This window comes from Hylobates moloch, unplaced genomic scaffold (genome assembly GCF_009828535.3).
Source record: "Hylobates moloch isolate HMO894 unplaced genomic scaffold, HMol_V3 SCAFFOLD_10, whole genome shotgun sequence".
NCBI classification, from domain to species: Eukaryota; Metazoa; Chordata; class Mammalia; order Primates; family Hylobatidae; genus Hylobates; species Hylobates moloch.
In genome coordinates this window covers 66401480-66428713 of record NW_026652285.1, presented here as the reverse complement: position 1 = coordinate 66428713, position 27234 = coordinate 66401480, and the positions used below count along the sequence as shown (strand labels likewise).

Below are 27234 nucleotides of genomic sequence, written 5' to 3'. Positions count from 1 at the left end.
TACATCTTACAGACTCGAATTTAGCATCATGACCTCGCAGAGCTGGAAACTATAATCTTAACTTGGCACATTGATGCCCTTAAAAATCTTCTTTCCAAAATGAAGGGAAGAATGAATTTAATTAAGCAACTAGCAATCTCTGCTGCATCTTGTTTTTTCACCCTCGCAAGTGGTCTTGTGTCTCACGGCTCAGTAGAAATAAGTCCTTCCCCTGCATGTGCAGAACAACTCACTAGGCAAATACATACTCTGTGGCAGACCCTATACTGGATGCTTTACATATATTTTCACATTTAATTCCTCTAGGTAGGCATTATTAGCCCCATGTTGCAGATGACTCTAGAAGATAGAAATGGTGACAAACTGTGAATGCAGAGAGGCTGTTAGATTGACCAGATGGTCTGATACCAGTTGGCTGCAGAGTTGCAAGCACATGGACCTAAGAATGTAATTTTCTGTACCGAGTCCACAAAGGACACTCTGCCTAAAGCTGGCAGGAATCGACAAACAAGATGAAGATACCATACTGCCCTGTGGCTCAGGAAGCAGGCCCCATATAATACACCAATGCAAAAATAGTGTGACACATCTAAACCCTAGTATGGTAATGATGTAAAAAAATGGTTTTAGTAAGCAACAGATGAAAAGAGATTTGAAAACGTTGACTTGGTATTTCTCAGCACTGTCCTACAGAGAACAGTGCCCATACTTGGGCTTGTTAATAAGTAATGGAGACCGGGCACGGTGGCTCAAGCCTGTAATCCCAGCACTTTGGGAGGCCGAGGTGGGTGGATCACATGAGGTCAGGAATTTGAGACCAGCCTGGCCAAGATGGAGAAACCTCGTCTCTACTAAAAATACAAAAATTAGCCAGGCGTGGTAGTGCACCCCTGTAATCCCAGCTACTAGGGAGGCTGAGGCAGGAGAATTGCTTGAACCCAGGGGGCGGAGGTTGCAGTGAGCAGAGATCGCACCACTGCACTCCAGCCTGGGCCACAGAGCAAGACTCCATCTCAAAAAAAAAAAAAAAAAAGTAATGGATTGGTTTCATACATTTAATAAACAATATCTTGTGTATACTTGTGCTGCACTGAGCATTAACAATTCCAAGGTGAATTAGACATTACGCCTGCCCACAGTCTATGGGGAGACAGACAAGTATACAAACAATTAGAACACATCATGATAACAGTATTTGGGCGGTATGGGAGCACATGAGAACAGTATCCAACCTGGCTGGAGAGAGGGAAAAAGAGGGATTTTCGTTAGAGAAGACTTTCTAAAGAAACGATAGACCTGAGTCTTGAAAATCAAGCTTGAGCGGATCAAACTAAGTAAGTGGAATGGCAGTCCAAGCAGAGGGATCAGGTAGTCTAAAAGCATGTTGATGCGAGATAAGCCAGCATATGTGACACTGGCTATGAAGAAAGAGGGGGTAGAAGAACATATTGAGGAGTTAGTGTCCTGTCATGATGGATCATGTGTGCCATGCTAGGGAGTTTGCATCCTTTGGTCATAGCATCCACTCCTTCCCTTGCTTTGGGGAAATTATTTCTCCACCTTGTGTGTAGTCTTGGTGGCATTATTAAGATGCACTGTGTTCCCCCGACTAGTGGATAGATGGATAACCCTAGTTAGGCCAACCAGATTATCTGCCAAGGGTGAGAGGGAAAGTAGTGGGATAGGAAGTTGAGAGTGTTTAAACATGCCTCCCTAGGGAGGGGATGAGATTTCATTTGGATCCATGAAAAGATTATAAAATTGGATAGAGAGCACAATCAAGGATAGAGGTCATGTATGTGATGTTTTCTTCAGCAAACTCAATAGCACAGAGTCTCTAGTTGATTTTCACGTCTTACAACTGGATATAAATACTGTATTCCAGCCATCCGAAAGGTGTATTCTATAGCTATTAGGGTTATATTTTGTAACCAAAAATTAAATGACTTTAGTATTTTAAATAAGCATTGCATGGGCAATCTGGACTATGTAAGCCTCATTTCTCTACTGTAACTTGGATGGTTATTCCACAAATTTGAGTAATATGTGGGTTTTACTTTCATTCCATGTTTACCTAACTACCTTCTTGGAGTTCCAACTCAATAACAACAGGATTCCCCTGTGGAAAAAAAATCACTGTATTATTTATACATAAATTATTTAGTTACACGTAAATTCTTTAGTTTTCTAAATTTCTAAGGGCTTAAAACTGTGGCATCATTATGACACAAAAATTACACATCACAGATAAACTCTCTTCCCAAGGTTTTGAATATCGTTTTTTCTTTAAAAATGAAAATACATCTATCTTTATAATATACATGTTCATTGAAGATAAGTTTCAAGAAAGGCAGAAAAGTATGAGGAATACACGTAGTGGTTTACATTGTCCAAGACATTTTTCTATGAACATTTATTTAAATATAAGTGTACTTTAAAATAAGATCATATCATACGTACTGTTTCATAACTTATTTTTTACGTAACATATCTTAGACAGCTTTGCTAAGTACCACAGACTTAATGGCTTAAAACACCACATGTTTATTATCTGTTTCTGTGCATCATCAGTCCTGCCACAGTTTCTGTCAACAGATTGCAATTCAGGTACTGGCCAGGGCTACAATCTTATCAGAAGCTCAACTGGGAAAAGATCCACTTCCATGTGCCCTCAGGTTATTGGCAGAATTCATCTCCTTGCAGCTATAGACAGGTCACCATTTTCTTGCTGACTATCAGCAATGGGCTGCTGTCAGCTTCTAAAGGCCAACCTCAATTCTTTGCCTTGTGGTCCTCTCCATAGACCTCAGAAATGGCAGCTTACTTTTTCAAAGCCAACAAAGGAGAGAGAATCATTATAATTTTTAATGGTAACATAATATTCCACTATAGGACTGTAACATAATTTATTTAACTATCCTCTATGGATACTAGGATGTTTTAAATTTTTCATTATAAACAGTGTTACAGTAAATGTCCTCATGCATATACCTTTGTGACTTCTCTGATTATTTTCTTAGGATGATATCCAGAGTGAATTGCTGAGTCAGACGGTATACTTTTTAAATCTTTTTTTCTTTGCATATTGTAAAATAGCTATCCAGAAAACTAAGCCCATTTATATTTCTGAGAATGTATGAGAATGCTGGTTCATATGCATAACTTGCCAACATTGGCATTACCCATAAGTTTAATATTTGCCAATCTAATGAGTGAAAAAAATATTTCTTATTGTTTTAATTTGTATTTGTTAAATTAGTGAACTCAAACATATTTTTATATGTTTACTGGACATTGTGTTTTTTGAATTGTCTTTTCATGACTTTAGCCCATTTTGCAATTGTGAAAGCACTTTGTATGTTAAGTGCTCTTTGTTTGTGGATTGCAAATATGTTTCCTAGTTTATTTATGTTTGTTAATATTTTTGTTATTTTGTTTCTAGGGGATAATTTTGTTTATGGGGGATTTTTGGCCATAAAAAAGTTTTTAATGTTTTTTGAAATCAATTCTATTGATTTTCCTAATGCATTCTGCCTTTGATGGCATGCTTAGAAATGTCTTGCCCACCTAAGGGCATAAAACCTTTCACTTATTTTTGTTCTAGAATGTTTATGGTTTCTTTTAACATTTACATTTTAATTGTTTTAGAATTATTGTGTTGCAAAATAGATTGATTGCTATTGTCCTGTGATGAGTTTTTTTTTTTTTTTTTGCAATCAAACTGAATTTAATAGGTTCTGTTAGATTCAGTTAAATTGGAAGGTTAGGAAAAGTAACATACAGTGGGTGAACACTGTGTATGTGAAAACACTATTATCTTATGTAGTCACAAGTTAGTCAATGTCAACACACACATTTCACATTCCATTCTTGTATGTACGTACTTAAATAGCTGAGGTGTGGGTTTATCTTTCTTTGTATCTTTTATAAAGGTTCTGATTGGGCAACTTTCCAGGTTTCCTAGATTTTGTTGTTGTTGTTGGCCTTATAGGTAAATCCTTTCAGTTCTTCCTACAATGAATGGCTTGTACTTTATGTAGAAAAATTGTGAAAGAGAAATAGAATATACCTCTGAAATTTTATGTATCTTGGAGTAACTTTGTTTCACAGTTAACTCTTGTTTGAAAGTATGAGTGTTAAAAATGGGGAAAAAATTCCACAAAATCCTTGGATTGAGAGCCAGAAAAATGCTTCCATTTAAAAATGTTGACAGACCAAAAAAAAATAGCTTTTTCCCCATGTCCAGTTTATTACCATGTTTCTATCCCCCTTCCCCAGACAACTGGGCAGATGTGTTTAGCATATATAGTCTGTTTTGCATTGCTCTAAAGGAATACCTAAATCTGAGTAACTCTTTTTTTTTTTATTATACTTTAGGGTTTTAGGGTACCTGTGATGAGTTTTTTAAAAAATTGAGTTATTCAATTGAGAGGGGTAACTCTAGAGTTATTTTTAAAATCTGTAACTTGTTACTGTAGATTTGTGGGAAATAGAGAACAAACCAACACTGTGAAATGTTTTCTTCATCATGTGGTTCTCTAAGCACTTTTTGTTCCAGTAATGTCTACTTTTTCCTGAAATTATATAGAAGTGTATCACTTGTGCTGTAATAACATTATATGAGAGGACTTATTAGTGACAAATTGACAACAGGGAATAAATAAGCATAATTGACCAGGAGGACATGGGACAAATACCAAACCACAAATGCCCTTAATTAAGAGGGCAGGATGATCCTGCCATAACACAATTACTTTCAAAAACAATAATATTGAGGCCAAGGGCACCAAGGCATTGGTTGAGAAACGAGTCATTCATCACTGCAAATGGGCAACTGAAGTTAGAGAGGAGTGGCAAGCTGAGAAAGAAGGAGCTCAGGCATGGCTGAAGTGTGAAGCAAGTCTCTGAGGTACATTCTTCTGCTCCAGTGAAATTCAGAGAAGAGATTCTGGTAACCAGAAAGCCATAGGAACTTTCATGAGCTTGATTTCTCTTAAGGAATGAATGTGTGAAATGAAAAATCAAGCATTAAATTCATTAAATTCCAGTGCTGTGACTTATTTGCCTGGGATTCTGAGCACTTAGTGCAGTGCCTAGCTCAATATGGGTTCTCAATAAATGTTATTTTCTTTCTCCTTTCTCTTATGCTATTCTCTTATTTGTCTCCATTTTTTATCACCCAGTGTAGGTACTGGTGTGTATTAGTCACTTAGTGAATCTTTATGAAATAGTTTCAAACCTTTGGTTTCAATACCATGGGTGGTTTGAAGAAGTAAATGTATAGAAATATATTTGAGAAGGAGTTTAGTTACATACCAATAGCCACAGTAGCCCATGTGTTGAATGTTCTGTACGGAGCTCTCTGCACACTTAATTAACTTTCATGATAGTCCTGCAAGGCATAACTCTTTGTATTATTCCCATTTTATATATGAAGAAACGGAGGCTCAGAGAGGTAAAAGGAATCAAAGTTACCCAGTTAATAAGTGGAGAAATCAAGGGTTGTAACCCTGAACTACAAAGGCTGGTCTGATTACAAAGGCCGAGTAGTTTTCCAGTATTCCTTTATAGCCTCTAAAAAGTTCACATATCACTTTGGCAAGAGAGTTCTAATCATTGTATAGGCATGTGCACACCTGAGGCTTTTCAAGTGTGTGTTTATCTTCTAAAATGGACAAGACCCAGACCCACAGATTGTGCAAGACTACACGAGCCAGAGAGGGCTCATTAACCTCTGTGAATTCCTTCAGCTCAGCTCCCCAGAGAAGAAAGGGACCAGATGGTCATCATGCTGCTCACTACCTCAGCTGCACGGCTATTGTCTAGAGACAGTGTCAACTTGACAGCCTGGCTTAGAATTTCTAGGGACTGTTGGAGCTAGCACATTTAAGTTTAGCTAGAGTCTCACTACTTGCTTATTAATTCTGTTCAGAAGGCAGACACCAGGCCAGTATAGTGGGAAACAGAATTGTGTACTAGAAAGTGTTGGATAGGAAGTGAAGAGAACTGGGTTCCAGCTCACTGGTTGGTTGGTTTGTTTCATTTATTCATTCTGCAGATGCTTTTTGAAATGTCTGTTATGTGCCAGGCCCTGTGTATTTAGCAAGGAAGGATTGAAGGAGACGATCCCACAATGATTTCTTCTGCTTAAGAAGGAAACAGTTCATGTACTATAATCATCATTCTTAAGCAAGTTGCACCAAGGTGTGTGTGTTCCTTTCTCAGAAACTAAGCCACACTGAAGGAAGAGAAAAATGGAGCTCCTATAGATGCTTATGTGGCTTGCTTTCAGTGTTTTTTTCCAGACAATAGAGAATCTTCCCCTTCAGTGTTCTAAATTTAGAGAGTTGTTATCATAACTCACAATTTCTGCCCTAATGTTCAGAAGCAGGGAGGGGTGGACAGGCTGTGCTCCTTGCTGAAACACTTGCCTGGTCACCTCTGTAGTGCCTTGCTTTAATCTGTAGGACAGTCATCTGAGTTAGGTCCCAACTGTACTAGATGAACCATGTCAGCATGGAGGTCCAGGACTGTCCCACAGATTGAAGAAGAATCCCACCTTCAGTGGAGGGTCAGAAGCAGTCCAGATATATCTGAATGTGGCTTTGCATTGCCTTAGATACGAAATAAATGGCCATTTGAAACTCTTTATTTGCCATCTGTTTCTTGGTGCTCTAAACTTCCATCTTATTGTCACTAAAAGATAGTAAGGCTCACTCAGACCCTGATTTTGTCACGTCCTTAAGCCTCTAACCTTAAGGATATTTTTGTCTAGGGGATGCCGTATACTTGCGCACAATACTTCAATTAGACCCTGCCAGGTAGTGCCTTATACCTTAAAAGCACTTTCAGACTGGATGCGGTGGCTCATGCCTGTAATCCCAGCACTTTGGGAGGCCGAGGTGGGTGGATCACCTGAGGTCAGGAGTTCAAGACTAGCCTGGCCAACATGGTAAAACCCCGTCTCTACTAAAAATACAAAAATTAGCTGGGCATGGTGGTGTGCGCCTGTAATCCTAGCTACTCAGGAGGCTGAGGCAGGAGAATCACTCAAACCCAGGAGGCAGAGTTTGCAGTGAGCCAAGATCGTGCCACTGCACTCTGGCCTGGGTGATGGAGTGAGGCTGCATCTCAAAAAAAAAAAAAAAAAAAAAAAGTCACTTTTGTATCCATTTTCTCTTTAACCCTTACAAAAGGCATGTATAGGCATGTGGGGTATTTATTATTTTCGTCCTGCAGAAGAAGAAACATAGGCTCAGTGAAATCAGAGATGTTAAGTGGTAACGTTGCTATCAAATCCATGTCTGTATGATTCCCAAATCCTTGCATGGTAGGCAGGATTCCATGTCTTCTAAGATTTCCCTCCTTGCCATCCCCATGTACACATTCTATATAATCCTTAAGAGTGTGAATTTGATTGCTTTTACTGCCATGATTACATGGCAGTAAATATTATATGGCACAGCTGATGTTAAGAGAGTATACAGGTGGGCCTGGTCTAATCACATGAGACTTTTAAAACCAGAGAGTTCATTATGGCCAGTAGCAGTGGCAGAAGTCAGAGAGATTAAAAGAATGGGCAGGGCTTGCTGCAATGTTTTTACTTTGTTGGAGGAGACCGTGAGGAGCTGAGAGCAGTTCACAGCCAATGGCCAGCAAGGAAATGGGACCTTTGTCCTGCAACTGGAAGGAGCTGAACCTGCTCACAAGAATGGGCTTAGGCAGGTATTTCCCAGAGCCTCCAGACTAGAACTCAGCCTGGCTGACACCTTGTTTCACCTTTGTGACAGCCTGAACAGAGAACCCAGCCAGGCCATGCTGGACTCAGAAGCTACAGAACTGTGAGCTAATGAATGAACATAGTTGTTCACCTCTAAGTTTGTGGTGATGTGTTAGGAAGCAATAGAAAACTAACACACCCTGCTTTTTTGGTGAGATCTTGGGACTTGAGACAAGTCTTTGAAATTTTCTGGTCTTAATTTTCACTTGAAAGAGGATTAGATGTGACCTTTAAGGTTCTTTCCAGCTCAGATGACTCTTAAGATTCTTAAAACAGTTTCTCATGAAAAGTAATCTGTATTTTAGGGCCATGGCTATGGATATGTTGGGAAGATAGAGTTTGTGACTCCTGATTCGAAGGCCATCAGCTCATCTGTGGAAAACTCAGGGAGCACATGGAGGGAATGAGGCTCTTCAACATCCTGAAGCCCTGTGCTAGAGCTCGGAAGTACTACAGAAATAATGCAAGGTACCTGCCCTTACACTCTGGGTAGGGAGGCTGAGCGTTGGTGTCCATATGAATAAGCAGTCACTACAAAGTAAAGTCCCAGAGGAGGGAGGGAGTCTTGGTTGAAGGATGTAAAGCTTGGGCTGCATTTTAAAGCTAAGTGGTTTGCCAGGCTATTGGTGCTGGATCAGCCTGTATAGAGGTAGCAGCATAAAGGAAGACATGGGACATTAGTGAGACTGACCGTGTAGGTTATACCTGCTGATTCTAAAGCCCAGGGCAGGCATTGAGTAAATGGGAACTATTAGCAAACAGAATATTGCTGGAGTATTTGGAGTGGTGAAGCTGGAGAGAGGATTCTATAAACAGGATACCTCTATGCTGAACACGTTGAGCATCACTCTGATACAACCTCGCTTATTTTATTTTATTTTGTTTTATGTATTTATGTATTTATTTTTTTGAGACTGAGTCTCACCGTGTCACCCAGGCTGGAGTGCAGTGGTGCCATCTCAGCTGACTGCGACTTCCGCCTCCTGGGTTCAAGCAATTCTCCTGCCTTACCCTCCCAAGTAGCTGGGACTGCAGGCGCCCACCACCAAGCCCAGCTAATTTTTGTATTTTTAGCAGAGACGGGATTTTACCACGTTGGCCAGGCTGGTCTCTAACTCCTGACCTCAAGCGATCTGCCCGCCTTTGCCTCCCAAAGTGCTGGGATTACAGGCGTGAGCCACTGCGCCTGGCTCCCGCTAATTTTAAATCCATGTAATCAATATTTACTAATCCTTTAATCTAGTGCTTATCCCCTCTGAAGGATAGTTTTGTTGAGCTTTACCTTCTGTAGTTAGAATGATAAAAATCAATAAGAATACACTGAATATATTCTTCCCAATGACTTCAGAACTTAACCCTGCTCCCACTTGCCACCTAGCACAGGATCCTATTAGGCGCTCCTGAAGACTCACTTGTCCAGAATATAACCTTAATGTGAATGACAGAATCACAGGGCTGAAATAACAATTACTGGATTGCAAACTTCCTTTCACTTCTCAATATCACCTAAAACACTCAGCATAGTTTCCTGCACACAGCAGGTGCTCAATGTCTAATTAAATTTAATTGGAGATAAATTGAAATTAGCGCACAAAAAAGGAGCAGGGATCCTATTCAGAGCTTCCTGATGGATTGTGCTCAGGCTTTTTGCACACACCAAACCCGAATGGCTGGAAAGCATGGAGCAGCTACAGCACACTTTGGGAGAATGCCACAGTTGACACCCCTGATACTGGAGAGAAGTCATTCAGCTGCCAGAGGGCAGCTGCCGGGAGGAAATCCCCTCTTCACACTAGGTCTGAGCTGTTCTATGAGCCACCAGAGATTATTACCACTCAGTTATTATTACTGTAGTTGACTGCTCCATAAGTTGATGGTTAAATTACATTAACAATTATGGAAAATATTGTGACACCAAAGAATTATTAAGTAATTCATATGCATTGCTAATCTCCCACCGTTATACAGAATAAAAGACCAGGTAAGATAGACAGTTGGTAGCTGCAGGTTTATTTGCTTATTTTTGGCGGGAAGATTTTTTTCCCCCTAAAATCTACCATTAATTTATTCATTGACCAAAGGTTTATTGCATACCCACTGTGACTCAAACACTGGGCTGGCCTCTAGGTTTGAACTGCAAAAAAGATCAACATGGTCCCTTGCCTTTATATGAAGCTTAAAATCTAGAAGTTAGAAACTTCAAGAGTGTAAAGTATTTTGATGGCTAAGGGCAAGATGCTCTGGGAGTGAGTGTATGCGCAGGGAACAAACCTAGTCCAGGGAGGTGAGGTTCTCTAAGGAAATAATATCTTAGGTGACAACTGAATATGAATGTGAGTTAACAGGGAGGGAGGGAGGAAAGGGTGGGAGAGATTTCAGGCCAAAGAAATAACCACAGTCTTACAAGTTAGCTCTTATTAAATTGAAAAATCAAGACAATATCTGAAAGAAAAAGGATATTCTAAGTGGAGAAGGCAAAAGTGAGATTTCAGACTTGGATCGACCTCATTCCTTTTCCTGAGAATTTTGCCCTCTTGTGGCAGTTAGCTGTCAATGACCATACTGTGTCAACAGGTTTCCTGAGATTCCTGGTACTTTTTGAGCTGGAGGTCTTTGCTTTAGAAAAGGACTATTCCATTGGTTTCCAAGTTTTGTTCGGACGGACACCATTGATTATCTGCTTCCCACATGCGCCCATATTTTGAAAGATTTCTGTCAAACAAAGACACACTGTTTTTTTGTTTGTTTTTTGAGAGATGGTCTCACTGTCACCAGGCTGGAGTGCAGTGGCATGATCATGGCTCACTGCAGCCTCAACTTTCCAGGCTCAGGTGATCGTCTCACTTCAGCCTCCTGAGTAGCTGGGACTGCAGCACATGTCACCACGCCTGGCTAATTTAAAAAAAAAATCTTTTGTAGAGATGGGGTCTTGCTATATTGCCCAGCTGGTCTTGAACTCCTGAGCTCCAGCAGTCCTCTCACCTCTGTCTGCCAAAGTGCTGGGATTACAGGCATGAACCACCAGGCCATGCCTGATACACTTCCTTTTCCTTTTTTTCTTTTTTTCTCTAACTGGATTATCTTGGTTACATTATTAAGTTGATATAATTCTATATAAAAGCAAAGAAATTTGTTGTTGTGTTTTATTTGGCCTTGTAAACTCTAGCTCTGCCTTAATAAAGCTATCTTGACTTTCTGTGGGACCATTTCCTCTTCTGAAAATAGAAATGATAAAATAAATATAAGAACATCTACTTTTAAGTAACTGTGAGGAAAAATGAGCTGTTAAGAGGTTACTTAGTAAATGTTTATTGCTTTTCTAGCCTTCTCATGGGCAAAAGTTTGGTTTTAGTAAGCTTACTAACCCCCATTCATATTGCTGAGCTCTCTACCCCCAATTCTGGGATTCCAACCTTGGAGTTTAACCCCAATCTAGTTCAACCTTCTTATTTTATAGATGAAGAAACTAACAGCCAAGAGGAAGGAAGTGACCTCATTTCTGCCCTTGATCTTAATTTGTATATCAGCTTATTTACAGTCATTATTAAAAAACCGGTGAAAATAAGGGCTTAATTTGTATATCAGCTTATTTGCAGTCATTATTTTTAAAAAAACAATAGTGAAAATAAGGGCCAGGGCCTCCCAGAAATAAAAAGAAGCCCACTGTAGCAGAAAGTGAGCAAGAGGGAGAAGGCCGTGCAATTGGGTTGAACAGGTAGGCCAGGCTCAGACCACAGAGGGCCTTCTGGGCAATTTTAACTATTTTTTTAGTCCCTGTCTAGGGGCATGGGCATAAATAATGTCAATGTTATCAGTTGAAATTTGGAAACATCTGAACAACTGCATTTAAAATTCTTCATCCATATGTTTGTAATAGTCAAATCACAGGTTTAAAGTTGTAAACTATTATTGTGTAAGCTGACAACAAGAAATTAATCTGTTTCCGATGAAGATCAGAACCTAAAACAATGGGCTTAAGTAGACAAAAGAAATTTACATTGGATATGGAGGGCAATTCTTGACTAAATGTTATGTGATACTGGCCATGTTACTGAGGCTTCTCTATCCTGGAAGAGTATATCTAGGCAGTAATATTCTCAGATCGTTATGAATCTGAGGGCTTTAAAACCATGGTCCATGCAAGATGAAGATTTAAACCACCTAAAGAACTTTTTAAATATATTTTAGGTATTGGAGTTCCAGTTTGATTTCCTTTTTAAAAAATTCTGTGGAAAATGGGTGCAGAGTTTGAAAATAGCTGGATCTAGAGTATCTTTCATACTAGCTATTAGTCAGTAATGTGATTCTAAAACATAATTTTGTCTTATATTTATCTTATATTTATCCATTTCAGATCTCTCTCCTGTGCTCCAGAACCCTATATTTAACAGTCATTAGACACCTCTACTTCTTATCCCACAGACTTAACCTTCTAAAACTTGACTTAGTCTTTTTCCTCCTAACTGCTCCTTCTAGCCGAGTGAATGTAACCACCACCATTTATCTGTTAGCCCAAACTGGAAACTGGGGAGTTAATTTTGATCTTTTCCTTTGTCTCCATGCTTACCAGCTATCTGTCTTATGGATTCCACCTCCTCAGAACCACTTGGATTAATTAACTAATCAACTCTTCTTCTCCACTTCTGTTACAGTTGCCCTCCCTAGATCCTCAACAGGGTTACTGCACCTGCTTCCTGAGTGATCTCTCTGTCTAGTCTGGACTGCTTCCAATCCATCTTCTATACTGCTGTCCACCAGGTGAGCTTTCTAAATACAAATCTGATCATGGCACTGCCTCTTTAAATGCTTTCTCTGTTTCCCACGTCCGTGAAAAGTCCACACTCCTTAGGATGGTGTGCAAAGTGCTTCGCCCTCTCTCTCTAGCATCCTTCCTCCCACTCCATTTCCCTTAATTTTTAAATCTAGCTATGCAAACTTAAGGCAATTTGTCAGATGTGCCAGGCCCTCACTCACTGTTGCCATGCTGCTCTCTTGGCCCAAAATGTCCCTACTTTCCCTTCCTCATCCTTCATGATTGAACTCAGTTATTAGTTCTTCCATGAAGCCTTCCCCCAACTTCTCTACCCCAGCTTGAGAAAGGTGCTCATACTGTGAAAAAGACTGTGTAATTGTATTTTGCAGTTTACAAAGTTCTTTTACATATATAATCATTTAATTCTTGTAAAAGGCTAGATTGGGTAGACTTGTATCCATTTTATAGATGACATACAGAATCATTTAATTCTTTTCCAAAGGCTAGATGGGGTAGATTAACATCTACCTTATAGGCAAGGCTAGTGGAATTGACATCCAAGGCCAGGTGACTGGTTAGTGACAGAGCTGAGTTATGGTCAGAGACTGTGGCCTCAGTCTTCTGACTTTGAATGCAGTGCCCTTTTTCGTCTAGCCTGCTGAAACAGAATCAGAAGAGAAAGCAGAGGGTGTGCACTCCAGACCCGGCAGGCTGCCACAGAAGCAGAGAAATCATCCTGCCTGCTTCCACCTCCCCCTGTTCACTCTGATCTAGCCTAGCAGGAAAACTTTTCATGTAGCACAGCATTTCAGGCTGAGCAATGCATTTTTAAACTCTGAAAAATGTCATTTCTCCTGACATTTCTGGAACTACTTCCAAAAATGAAAGCCAATTAACCAGCAACTTTGTTGATTAATTCATTACCTAATTAGGGCTGTGAGGACATTTTGAAATAGTCAGATGAAAGAGGTTGGATAACAGCAGTAGGAACAGAACCTTTTCCTGATGTTTCAGGCTCTGTGGCTTGGGGCCTGGGGAAAAGTGTATATTCAGGACAGAAAATGAAGGGAAGGACTTTTTTCTGAGAACAGATTTTAGTGGTCTGATTGAGTTGGTAACATGAAAGCCTGTTGGGGCATAAAGACCGAGAAGAACTCACATCTCCCCCCAGATTTGCCCTGTGGGCTAAATTGTGCCCTCTCCGTACCCAATCCATATGTTGAAGACCTAACCCTTTATGGGACTGTATTGGAGTTGGGGCTTTTAGGAGGTAATTAAATGAGGTCATAAGGGTGGAGTCCTAATGTGACAGGATTGATGGCTTTATAAGAAGAGGAAGAGAGAGACTGCTCACTCCCTCTCCCGGATGGGCCTGGTGGCTCACACCTGTAATCCCAGAACTTTGAGAGGCCAAGGTGGTAGGATCACCTGAGGTCAGGAGTTCGAGACCAGCCTGGCCAAAATGGCAAAACCCCGTCTCTACTAAAAATACAAAAATCAGCCGGGCATGGTGGCGGGCGCCTGTAATCCCAGCTACTCAGGAGGCTGAGGCAGGAGAATTGCTTGAACCCAAGAGGCGGAGGTTGCAGTGAGCCGAGATTGTGCCACTGCACTCCAGCCTGGGGTATAGAGTAAGACTATCAAAAAAAAAAAAAAAAAAAGAAGAGGAAGAGAGAGATTGCTCACTCCCTCTCCCATGCACCAAGGAAAGGCCATGTCAGCACACGGTGAGAACATGTCCACTGCAAGCCAGGAAGAGAGCCCTTACCAGGAACCCAAGCCGCTGGGCCTTGATCATCAACTTCCAGGCTCCGGAGCTGTGAAAACAATAAATTTCTGTTGTTTAAGCCACCTAGTGCATGGTATTTTGTTATGGTAGCCCAAGCACACTAAAATAGTTTCTATGACCACCTCAACCCTGGTACACTAAGAACAGATAGCTCAGCATAGGACTCAAATGGAAAAGCTAGATGGATTTCTGCCCACCCTTGCTTTGTGCCCACATTTAGGGGTGAAGACAGAAGGATTCAGTGCCTTCTTTGCTAGTGGGTGTCCTTCTCTTGACTTTTGTTTGTCTTTTTACATTTATTGCATTTAGATAACTAATTATTTATTCCTTAATGTGTCAGGTGCTGTTCTAATTTTTTTTTTTTTTTGAGACTGAGTCTTGCTATGTTGCCCAGGCTAGAGTGCAGTGGTATGATCTCGGCTCACTGCAACCTGGGTCTCCCAGGTTCAAGCGATTCTCCTGCCTCAGCCTCCTGAGTAGCTGGGATTACAGGCACCTGCCACAACACCCTGCTAATTTTTGTATTTTTAGTAGAGACAGGGTTTCACCATGTTGGCCAGGCTGGTCTCAAACTCCTGACCTCAAGTGATCTGCCTGCCTTGGCCTCCCAAAGTGCTGGGATTACAGGTATGAGCCACTGTGCCCGGCCTGTTCTAAACATTTTACATGTATAAACTATTCCATTTAGCTTGAAACCTCAATTACAGGACATGCCTGACACTGATGCTCCTTGTTACATAGTAGACTCGAGGTAACATTGATTTGCTTCGACTGCCAAACATTATTTAGAAAACTCACAAGAAGGAGGCCAGGTGCAGTGGCTCACACCTGTAATAGGAAGCCAAGGTGGGGGGGGTATCACTTGAGGACAGGAGTTTGAGACCAGCCTGGCCAACATGGTGAAACCCAGTCTCCACTAAAAATACAAAAATTAACCGGGCATGGTGGCACACGCCTGTAGTCCCAGCTACTTGGGAGGCTGAGGCAGGAGAATCACTTGAACCCAGGAGGCGGAGGTTGCAGTGAGCTGAGATCGCGCCACTGCACTCCAGCCTGAGCAACAGAGCGAGACTCTGTCAAAAAAAAAAAAAAAAAGGAAAGTCTATTCCATTTATCCGTACTTTTACCCTTTCAATTTTTTACTTTTCCTCCCTGATGTTCCAAAATTCTTCTTTTATCATTTCCTTTCTGTCTCAAGAGCATCTTTTAGGGTAGATTTGCTATTGACAAATTCTCTTAGTTTTCCTTCAGATGATAATGTCTTGATTTCCCCTTCATTTCTAAAGGGTATTTTCACTGGATGTAGAATTCTGGGCTTACAGTTCCTTGAAACAATGCTGTGCTACTCCTTTCTGACCATCACGGTTTCTGATGGGCAATTTGCTGCCATTTTTATTTTTTCTCCTATGGATAAGGTGGTGTTCCTCTCTCACTATTCTTGAGATTTTTTTTTCTTTGTCTTTAGTTTTCAGGAGATTGACTGATATGTCTTGGCATAGATTCCATTAGGTTTATACTGTTCAGTGTTAGCTTCTTGAATCTGTTTTTATGTCTTTTGCTGAATTTTGGAAGTTTTCAGCCATTATTTTGTTGAATACTTTTTTAACCCCCACCTATCTCTCTTCTCTTTCTGCAACTCCAGTGGCATAGTATTAGATTTTTTGGGGTTGTAATTACATAGGACTCTGAGGCTGCAGTATTTTTTTCCAATTTATTTTTTTCTCCGTTTCTCAGAGATTGGGTAATTTCTCAGGCTGGGTTATTTTTATTATCTTAACTTCAACTTCACTGATTCTTTACTCTGTTCTTCCCATTTTCCACTGAGCTCATCCATTGAGTTTTTCATTTGTATCTTTCAGTTCTAAAATTTTCACTTGATTCTTATTTACGTCTTATTTTCTTATTTACCTTGCCAACTGCCACAAGATTTTCTTTCCCATAATTAAACAGAAACCAGTTCCTGAGAAACAATGTTTGGAAGATTTCCCCACCAATCTTGACAGACCGCTTGACATCGTAGCCAACCTCGCCTCTCTTATTCTGGTCTTGCCATGACAACTGACCAGCCTTACAAAACATTCCTTCCTGGTAGACGACCACCAACCAGAGCCTGGTTCTGGCCAGTCCACAGAGGCTGTGCATGAGATGCCTTTGTGTCCTGTCTTTCACCTCTTGACATAAACAGCCAAGTTTTACTTCATTTTAATGTTAAATCTCTACCCCAAAGTGAACATGGAATGTATTTAACATATATGTTTACTCACTGAGCATGCATTTAGCTCCTCTCATAAATATTCATAGATTCTCCTATAACCTGCGAAATATGTATATATCGCTAACCCTATCAGGCATAAATCCCAGACTCTCCCCTTCATCTTTGAAACATATGCTTTTGGTTTGTGCTAGGATCTTTGTTTCTCAATCTGCAGGTTATAACCTTTTATAGGATATAAAGCTCTCCTTTTTCTTCCACAAATTTCATGGTCTCAGAAATTTTATATATCTATATAATTTATATATTATATATATATAATATATAATATATATACACCAAATAGTTTCTCCTTGCCTATGACTTATTTTTTCATTTTCTTTTGAAAAGTTGAAGCTTTCATTTTGATGAGAGTTAATTTGATGAAGGTTAATTTATTTTCTTTCATGGTTTATGCTGTTTGTGTTAAATCTAAGAAATCTTTGCCTGACCTAAGGTCAAAAATATTTTATTTTTTGCTTTCTCCTAGAACGAAGATCTTCAAACTACAGCCCCCAGTTTGGTATACAAAGTTTTACTGGAACACCACCTATTTTTGTAAAGAAGGCTTTATTGGAACATAGCCGCACCCAGTTGTTTGTGTATTATCTATGACTGTTTGGTGCTACAATGGCAGAGTTGAGTAGTTGCAATAGAGATCTTTTGGCCTACAAAGCATACAATATTTACTATTTGTTTCTTTAAAGAAAAAAAATTGTAACCCCTGTTCTAGAAGTACTATAGCTTTAGCTCTTACATTTAGAACTACCCTCTATTTAGAGTCATTTTTTGTGTATGATATGAGGTAAAATTTGAGATTTGCTTTTTCCTATATGAATACCTCTTTATTCTATACCTTTCCCCCATTGACTTGATATATACATCTGGATTCTCAATTCAGTTCTATTGGTCTATATGTCTATCCCTGTGCCAGTAACACACTGTCTTTATCATTGTAACTTTATGCCGACTCTTCATTTCAGGTAATATTCATTTTTTCAAAAGGGTTTTCGTTATTCTAGGTCCATTGCCTTTCATTATGTTTTAGAATCAGCTTGTCAATTTCCACATTAACCCTGTTCGGACTTTTATTGAGAACATATTAAGTCTATAGATCAATTTGGCACAAATTGACAACTTGACGGTGTTGAGTCTTGTCTTAGTCCATTAATGTGTGTATTAAAAAATACCTGAGACTGGGTAATTAAAAAAAAAAAACAGGAATTTACTTCTCACAGATCTGGAGGCTGGATGCCCAAGATTGAAGGGGTGGCCTGCCCCTCCACACCTGTGGGTATTTCTAGTCAGGTGGGATGAGAGACTGAGAAAAGAAATAAGACACAGAGACAAAGTATAGAGAAGCAACAGTGGGCCCAGGGGACTGGCACTCAGCACACCAAGGACCTACACCGGCACCAGCCTCTGAGTTCCCTCAGTTTTTATTGATTATTATTTTCATTATTTCAGCAAAAAGGAATGTAGTAGGAGAGCAGGGTGATAATAAGGAGAAGGTCAACAAAAAACATTTAGGCAAAAGTATGTCATAATTAGGTTCAAGGGAAGGTACTATGCCTAGATGTGCACGTAAGCCAGATTTGTGTTTCTCTCCACCCAAACATCTCAGCGGAGTAAAGAATAACGAGGCAGCATTACTGCAAACATGTCTCGCCTCCCACCACAGGGCAGCTTTTCTCCTATCTCAGAGTTGAACAAATGTACAATCGGGTTTTACACCGAGACATTCAGTTCCCAGGGGCAGGCAGGAGACAGTGGCCTTCCTCTATCTCAACTGCAAGAGGCTTTCCTCTTTTACTAATCCACCTCAGCACAGACCCTTTACGGGTGTCGGGCTGGGGGACGGTCAGGTCTCTCTCATCCCACGAGGCCAAATTTCAGACTATCACATGGGGAGAAACCTTGGACAGTACCCTGCTTTCAAGGGCAGAGGTCCCTGTGGTTTTCCACAGTACATTGTGCCCCTGGTTTATTGAGACTAGAGAATGGCGATGGCTTTTACCAAGTATACTGCTTGTAAACATTTTGTTAACAAGGCATGTCCTGCACAGCCCTAGATCCCTTAAACCATGATTTTATACAACACATGTTTTTGTGAGCTCCAAGTTGGGTCAGAGTGGCTGGGGCAAAGCTACAAATTAACAACATCTCAGCAAAGCAATTATTTAAAGTACAGGTCTTTTTCAAAATGGAGTCTCATGTCTTTGCTTTCTACATAGACACAGTGACAGTCTGATCTCTCTTTCTTTTCCCTACACAAGATCAAGGTGCCAGCAGGCTTATTTCTTCTTCATTTATGAAGGTTAATCTTGCTGGATGTAGTATTCTTGATGACGGGCTTTTTTTTCTTTAGGACTTAGAATATATTATCTCATTCTCTTCTGACATGTAAGGTTTCTGCTGAGAAGTCTGCTGTTAGTTTGATGGGGTTTCCTTTGTAATGACTAGATGTTTTTCTCTTGCTGTTTTTAGAATTCACTCTTTCACTTTGTTTTAGACTGTCTGATTATAATGTGCCTTGGTGAAGACATTTTCGTGTTATATTTATTTGGGAGTTACTGAGCCTTGTATATCTGAATATCTAAATCTCTTGCGATATTTGGGAATTTTTCATCTACTATTTTGTTAAATATGTTTTCTAAACCTTTTTATCTTTCTTCGTGTTAGAAACAAAATGCTTGTTCCTTGGTGCTGCAAAGACCTAGCACTCGAACATAAATTTAATTTTTTCAGCAAGGCAATTTTTACTTCTATTGAAGGGTGCAGCTCATGAATGGAGTAATGGCGAGAGCACACCTGGACAAGGGAGGAGAAGGGGTTCTTATTCCTGACGCAGGTAGCCCCTACTGCTGTGTCATTCCCCTATTGGCTAGGGTTGGACCACACAGTCTAAGCTAATTCCGATTGGCTATTTTAAAGAGAGCAGGGCTACGAGCTGGAGTAGCAGGGTGGATAATTTGGCAGGAAGGGCGGTTACAGAACAGGTGACTCAGGATGATTAAGGTCAGAAGAGGTGACCAGGGGTGACTCAGGATGGAGCAGGTGACTGAGGTGACTCAGGTCAAAGCAGGTGACCAGGGGAACAGATGTGAACTACTGATTAGAACTGGGGGGAAAGTTGTTTACTGAAACTGGAGGCAAGGGGGCAAAGAGAACCAAGAAGTTAAACTTTAAAATGGAGAATCAAAGAATAAGAGAGCTGAACATACTGATATACTGATTCTTTGAAGAGAAACTTGGAGTTACTATATCTAACATTTGCCTTAGGAGATACCAATAATTCATAAATTCTATTGCTTTATATTGTCCAAAATATTTTGAAGACTTTGTTCTCTTTTATTCTTTTCTCTTTATTTTTGTCTGACTGGATTATTTCAAGAGACGTTTCTTTAAGTTCTGAAATTCTTTCTTCTATTTAACCTAATCTATTGTTGAAGCTTTCAAATGTATTTTGTATTTCCTGCAATGAATTCTCCAATTCCAGAATATCTGGTGTTTTTAAAAAAATCCATCTCCTTGGTAAATAGATATCTTATTCATATCATAAATTGTTGTTCTGGATTCTTTGTATTGGTTTTTCAATGTTCTTTTGCATCTAATTGAGCTTCTTTAAAATCAATATTTTGAATTCTTTATCTGGGATTTCGAGAATTTCTTTTTGTTTAAGGTCTGTTGCTGGATACTTGTGTTTTTTGGGGAGTGTTGTATTTCCTTGCTTTTTCACGTTTCTTGTGTCTTTACACTGATACCTGTTTGTGCCTCAGGGTAGTGTATGCTGGCACCTGCGTTGGCAGTTTCTGAAAACTTTTGTTTTGGATATTTTATTTGGTTTTCTGGTTTTTTGTTTTTGTTTTTGTTTTGTTTTGTTTTGTTTTGTTTTGTTTTTTGATATCCTGACAGCAATTCCCATAGCATTTACTCTGTTATGGACAGAAGTGAAGACATCCATTGAGTTCTTAATTTGAGTTATTATAGTTTTCAATTCTAGAATTTTCATTTGATTATTTTTAATAGTTACCAGTTCTCTAAAAAAATTAAGCAGTTTCTTATTTGATGTATTGATGATATGATATATGAAACATAATTATTTTAAAGTACATGTCTGGTAATTCCAATATCCGGCCCTTCTATGCATCTGTCTTTGGTCTTACTTTTTTCTCTCAAATTTTGGTCAGTTCTTGTCTTTTTGTATGCCAGCCTAACTTTGATTGAGTGTCAGACTGTGGTTTAAAAATCATAGAGGGAATTTGAGACGTTGGATTCTGTCTCATACAGACAGGATTTGTCTTTGCTTCTGGCAGGATGTTAATGAGAGGCAGATCACCTTAATCAAACAAAAGGCTGAGCTGATTTAAAGCTGGCTTTGGTCCTTGTAAGAGCTGATATTCTTCCTGTTTGCCTACCTGAGAGCCTGGATGTTTGACAGGGCCTTTTCTGTTTGGCTGACTTTGCATGACAATTATTGTCCCCTAGGCCAATGCCACCACCTACAGTCTTGCTCAGCTTCTAGGCCTCTCAGCTACAACAGCATTTGTTACTGGCAAATGTCTTGAGGAGAAAATATACCAGTTATCAAGCTCCCCTCTCTGGGCTTGCTGTCTCTCTGCAATGCTGTCAAAAAGATATTTATCTATATTTTGTCCAGCTTTTCTAGTTTTTCTTGGTGTTAATTTGAAACAAGCTAGTCCACCATTGCAGGAAATAAAGCTCAGTCTTAATTTCTTTTTAGTAATACATATTTTGAAAATTTCAACTTTTATTTCAGATTCGGGGGCACATGTGCAAATTTGTTACAGGGTATATTATGTGAGGCTGAGTTTTGGGGTATGATTGAATCCATCACCCAATTAGTGAACATAGAACCCAATAGGTAGTTTTTCAACCCTTGCTCCCTCCCCACCTCCCACTTTCTTATAATCCTGTGTCTATTGTTCCCATCTTTATGTCTGTGTGTACCCAATATTTAGCTCCCACTTATAAGTGAGAACATATAGTATTTGGTTTTCTGTTTCTGCATTAATTTGCTTAGGATAGTGGCCTTCAGCTGCACCCGTGTTGTGGCATGATTTCATTCCTTCTTATGGCTGTGTAGTATTCTATCCTGTGTATGTATCACATTTTCTTTATCCAATCTGCCATTGATGGGCCCTAGTTTAATTCCATGCCCTTGTTTTTATTATAAATACTGCTACAATGAACATACGAGTACATGTGTCTTTTTGGTAGAATGATTTATTTTACTTTGGGTATATACCCAGTAATGGGATTGTTAAGTCAGATAAGAGTTTTATTTTTAGTTTTTTTGAGGAATCTTCAAACTGCTTTCCACAGTAGCTGAACTAATTTACATTTTCCTCAACAGTGTATATGCATTCCCTTTTCTCCATAGCTTCATCAACATAATATCTTTTGACTTTTTAATAGTAGCCATTCTGACTGGTTTGAGATAATATCTCACTGTGGTTTTGATTTGCATTTCTCTGATGATTAGTGATGTTGAGCATTTTTTTCTTATGTTTGTTGGCTGCTTGTATGTCTTCTTTTGAGAAATGTCTGTGTCCTTTGCTCACTTTTTAATGGGGCTATTGTTTTTTGCTTGTTTGTGTATATTCCTTATAGATTCTTGATATGAGACCATTGTTTGATGCATAATTTGTGAATATTTTCTCTTATGCTGTAGGTTGTCAGTTTACTAAATTGATAATTTCTTTTGTCATGCAGAAGCTCTTTAGTTTAATTAGGTCCCATTTGTCTATTTTTGTTTTTGTTGCAAATGCTTAGTCATAAATTATGTCCTAAGGCCAATGTCTAGGGGTATTTCCTAGGTTTTCTTATAGGATTTTAATATTTTTATGTATTACATTTAGGCATTTTATCCATCTTGAGTTAATTTTTGTATATGGTAGCAGGTAGGTGGTCTATTTTTATTCTTCTGCATGAGGTAAGCCAGTTATTCCAGCACCATTTGTTGAATAGGGAGTCCTTTCTTCATTGCTTATTTTTGTCAACTTTGTCAAAGATCAGTTGGTTATAAGGGTTCAGTTTTATTTCTGGGTTCCTATTCTGTTCTGCTGGTTTATGTGTCTGGTTTTTTGTACCAGTACCATGCTGTTTTGGTTACTGTAGCCTTGTAGGATACTTCGATATTGATTCTCCCAATCCATGAGCATGGAATGTTCTTTCATTTGTTTGTGTCACCTGTGATTTCTTTTAGCAGTGTTTTGTAGTTCTACTCGTATAAGTCTTTCACCTCCTTGGTAAGATATATTCCTAGATATATTAGTTCATTTTCATGCTGCTGATAAAGACATACCTGAAACTGGGAACAAAAAGAGGTTTAATTGGATTTAGAGTTCCACATGGCTGGAGAGGCCTAAGAATCATGGTGGGAAGTGAAAGGCACTTTTTACGTGGCAGTGGCAAGAGAAAAATGAGCCAGAAGCAAAAGCAGAAACCCCTGATAAACCCATTAGATCTCATGAGACTTTTTCACTGTCACAAGAATAACACGGGAAAGACCAGCCCCCATGATTCAATTAACTCCCCCTGGGTTTCTCCCACAACACATGGGAATTCTGGGTGCTACAGTTCAAGTTGAGATTTGGGTGGGGACACAGCGAAACCATATCACTAGATATTTTATTTTTTGTGGCTACTATAAATGGAATTGCATTCTTGATTTGACTCTCAGCTTGAACATATTGGTGTACTGAAATGCTACTGATTTTTGAACATTGATTTTGTATCCTGAAACTTTACTAAAGTTATTTATTAGGTCTTGGAGCATTTTGATGGAGTCTTTAGGGTTTTCTAGGCATATTGTTATTTCACCAGCAAAGAGACGTCATTTGACTTCTTTTCCTATTTGGATGCCTCTTATTTCTTTTGCTTGATTTCTCTGGCTAGGACTTCCAGTACTATATTGAATAGGGGTGGGGAGAGTGGGCATTCTTGTCTTGTTCCAGTTCTTAAGAGGAATGCTTCCAGCTTTTGCCCATTTAATATGATGTTGGCTGTGGGTTTGTCATAGATGGCTCTTATTATCTTGAGGTATGTTCCTTCAATGCCTAGTTTATTGAGGGTTTTATCATGAAGGGATACTGGGATTTATTCAAAGCTTTTTCTTCATCTGTTGAGATGATCATATGGTTTTTGTTTTTAATTCTGTTTATGTTTATGTGGTGAATCACATTTATTGATTTGTGTATGTCGAACTAACCTTGCATCCCAGGAATAAAGCCTACTTGGTCATGGTGAATTAACTTTTTGATATTCTGCTGGATTCAGTTTTCTAGTATTTTGTTGAGGATTTTTGCGCCTATGTTCATCAGAGATATTGGACTGCAGTTTTTTTTAATTGTGTCTTTGCCAACTTTTGGTATCAAGATGATGCCAGTTTCATAGAATGAGTTAGGGAGGAATCCCTCTGTATTAGTCTGTTCTCGCATTGCTGTAAAGAAATACCTGATACTGGGTAATTTATACAGAAACGAGGTTTAATTGGATCATGGTTCTGCAGTTTGTACAGGAAGTATAGTGGCTTCTGCTTCTGGGGAGGCCTCAAAAAGCTTCCAATCATGGCGGAAGGCAAAGAGGGAATGAAGCACTTCACGTGGCCAGAGCAGTAGGAAGAGAAGAAAGGGGAGGTGCCACACACTTTTAAACAACCAGATATCATGAGAACTGACTCACTCTTGTGACCACAGCACCAAGGGGCGATGATGTTAAACCATGAGAAACCACTCCCATGATCTAATCACCTCCCACCAGGCTCTACCACCAGCGTTGGGGATTACATTTAAACATGAAATTTGGGTAGGGATACAGATCCAAACCATATTACCCTCCTTCTTGATTTTTTTGGAATAGTTTCAGTTGGATTGGTACCAGCTGTTCTTTGTACATGTGGTAGGATTTGTCTGTGAATTCACCTGGTGCAGGGCTCCTTTTGTTGGTAGGTCTTTTGTTACTGATTCCATCTTGGAACTCATTATTGGTCTGTTCAGGGTTTCAATTTCTTCCTGATTTAATCTTGGAAGGTTGTATGTTGCCAGGAATTTATCCATTTTCTTTTAGTAATATTTTTTGTGCTGGAGAGGGCAAAGGTATACCCCATAATGAAATACATGCAACCAAAATCTTCCCTGTATTCAAGGCTAACTTTAAATTTTTGAACATCGAGACCTCAAACAAGGATCAGACCTGTGCCTAAATAACTATAGTATACACACCCTTCAATAAAGCAGATGAAAATCTGAATCCTTAGTTCAGAATCCCTGAACTAAGAAGATTTCAGGCAGAAGAAATTTCCCACCATGATACATGCAAATACCTTATCGGAAAAGGGCATATTCACCTCTGATACCACACCTACTGTGTTTAAACCTCACAGCAACTCCATGAAGTAAGTTTCATCAGTAATGCCATTTTACAGAAAAGGAAACTGAGGCATAGTGAAGTGAGGTGAAATAATTTGCTTGAAATCACCAAAACAACAAAGTAGCATTGCAGAAATTTTATAGCCAAACTAGTCTGAGTTTGACACTACCACTCATTAATGATATAATCACGTATTAGTTTCCGGTGGCTGCTGTAATGAACTACCATAAACTGGGCAGCTTAGAACTACAGAGTTTATTCTTTTACAACTCTGGAGGCCAGAAGTCTGAAATGAAAGCACCAGCAGGGCTGCACCCCTTCTGCAGGGCCCAGGGCAGGATGGATCCCACTCTTTCTCCTTAGCACCTGGTGGCTGCTGGCACTCCTGGGCATGACTGGCTTGCAGCTTCATAACTCCATTGTCACATGGCATTCCCCCCATGTGTCTGTCCTCATGTGGCACTTTTCTTTCCGATAAGGATACCATTCATATTGGATTAGGGCCCACCCGAATGTCCTCATCTTAACTTGATTACATCTGTAAGATCCTATTTCCAAATAAGGTCATATTCACAGCTACTAGGAGTTAAGACATCAGCCTATCTTTAGAGCAGATACGATTCAGCCCATATCAAGCACCACAGAGCCTTGATAATAGGACTCCCCTCCCTAAATCTCACATCACTCATCTACGTTCACAGTCCCTTGGGGCACCTCTTGTGCCAGACCCCACAGCCAGCCAAGTGCAGTCCCTTCCTCCATGAGGTTTTGGTCAAATGGGAGGATGCACATTAAATGAGTAACGCTCAAGGAAACGTGCACATGCAGACTGTGGTGCATGCTGTGAAGGAATATACATGAGAGAGAAAACCTGCCTTTAGGACTGGGGTCTAGAAAGCCTGCCCTGAGGAACTCATACTCCAGCTGAGATAGGGAGGCCCTACCAAGGGAGAAATGCAGGCAGGAGGGGAGAGCAGACGTGCAGGCCTCAGGGAGGGAATGAGCTGCCGACTAGAAGGCAAGAAGGGGCCTGCATGGCCGGAGCTTGGGGACAAGAGGAGGGGTGCCGCAGAGGAGGCAGCTGGCCCTGCGGCCAGTAGGACAGAATGATTTTGGAAGCTAGAAGAGGCTTTTAAACTTGGAGCAACAGGATGCAGACCAGGATTTAGGGAAATGGGATATGGAACAGAGTGGAGACGAGAGTAAGTGGGCTATTGTGGAGGCTGCAGGAGTTCAGGGAAGGGTGGACCGGGACAGCAGAGTGAGTATGGGGGCCAGGAGGGAGTTTGAGGTGACAGCCACATGGGTTGTAATGGGGCTCAACAGGAGGAGCAGCCTGCAGGTCATTGGGGATCCCGAGGAAGCACTTGGTCAGTGGTCACCCCTTGTTCTAGATCTGATGCCAATGAGCTGGGGGCCTCGGCCAAGGGACTGCACCTAATGGGGCTGAGTTCCACTGACTGTCACACCACTTTGCATTGGGCCTGGCATTGGGGGAGCCCTTGTACCTGCTGTACCCACTTGCCCTCCGTACCATCACCAGATGGCCTCCAGAGTGCTGTGATCCATGTGCACGGTGGGGAGGGCCTGGAGTCCACCTGAGCCCTTGCCCTAGTGCTGCACGAATGAAATATTCCTCCTTATTCCTTGAGGCTAGTGATTTCCAGACTTGTCTGACTATAAATGTCACTCTAGCTACTTGTGGAAAATGCAGACACCCTGGGTACCCCCCTGGATGTTCTGAGTGGAAGATTTGGGAATCCACATATCCAGCCAGCATCCTAAGGGTTCTTACGAGAAGGCCTTCTAGCCTGAGATGGCCTCACTGCTGCACAAAGTGATATCCCTTGGTGAAACTCACTGTGGCCAAAGCCGGGTGATCATCCGTGTGGCTGGTTGATTTGTGTCTTTTCAGCTGATGGTACTCCAAGGGAGCAGCACCACCCTGCCTCACTTGTGTGTCCTGGTGACTGCAGATGAGCTCATGAGAGCATGAATTAATGAATGGCTTCCAAATGAAGCATGTCCTTCAGGGCAGAGTAAGGAAGAGAGGTGGTAACAATGGGCTCAGGACCAGGAGAGGGTGAGCTGGGCAGGTGCTGTCAGGAACAATGTTGTAAATATCAGGACCTGGAGAAGACTTAAAGCAACATTGCTCAGGCTTGCATCATGCACTGTTTGGCACATGTGGGGCAGAGAAGCTCTGGGATAGAGCTGAATGCTCTGGGGCATGGGGTTCCCCCTGTCTGGGTTGGGGCAGGGAGCAT

At 40.4% G+C, this 27234-nt stretch overlaps 1 protein-coding gene and 1 long non-coding RNA gene across 6 annotated transcripts in view; one reads left to right on the top strand and one right to left on the bottom strand.

The window, feature by feature from the left end:
- Positions 1-27234, top strand: part of BARX1 (BARX homeobox 1) — a 57435-nt gene that overhangs the window by 599 nt on the left and 29602 nt on the right. For 3 of the 5 annotated variants that reach the window (XR_009215302.1, XR_009215301.1, XM_058445634.1), the window contains exon 2: positions 8086-8248. Coding sequence is in view for 1 of the 5 variants with exons in the window: in XM_058445634.1 (XP_058301617.1) it covers positions 8242-8248 (7 nt within the window). In the remaining 4 variants the exon portion in view is untranslated. Of the gene's footprint in view, positions 1-8085; positions 8249-11237; positions 11339-17063; positions 17570-27234 lie in introns of those variants that run through there. The other 2 variants (XR_009215300.1, XR_009215303.1) reach the window with 2 other exon arrangements.
- On the bottom strand, positions 10471-16321 carry LOC131384449 (uncharacterized). The gene is made up of 3 exons (XR_009215304.1): positions 16231-16321; positions 14302-14350; positions 10471-10492 (listed from the first exon to the last, which is right to left on the bottom strand). It is a non-coding gene; the product is annotated as an uncharacterized LOC131384449 (long non-coding RNA).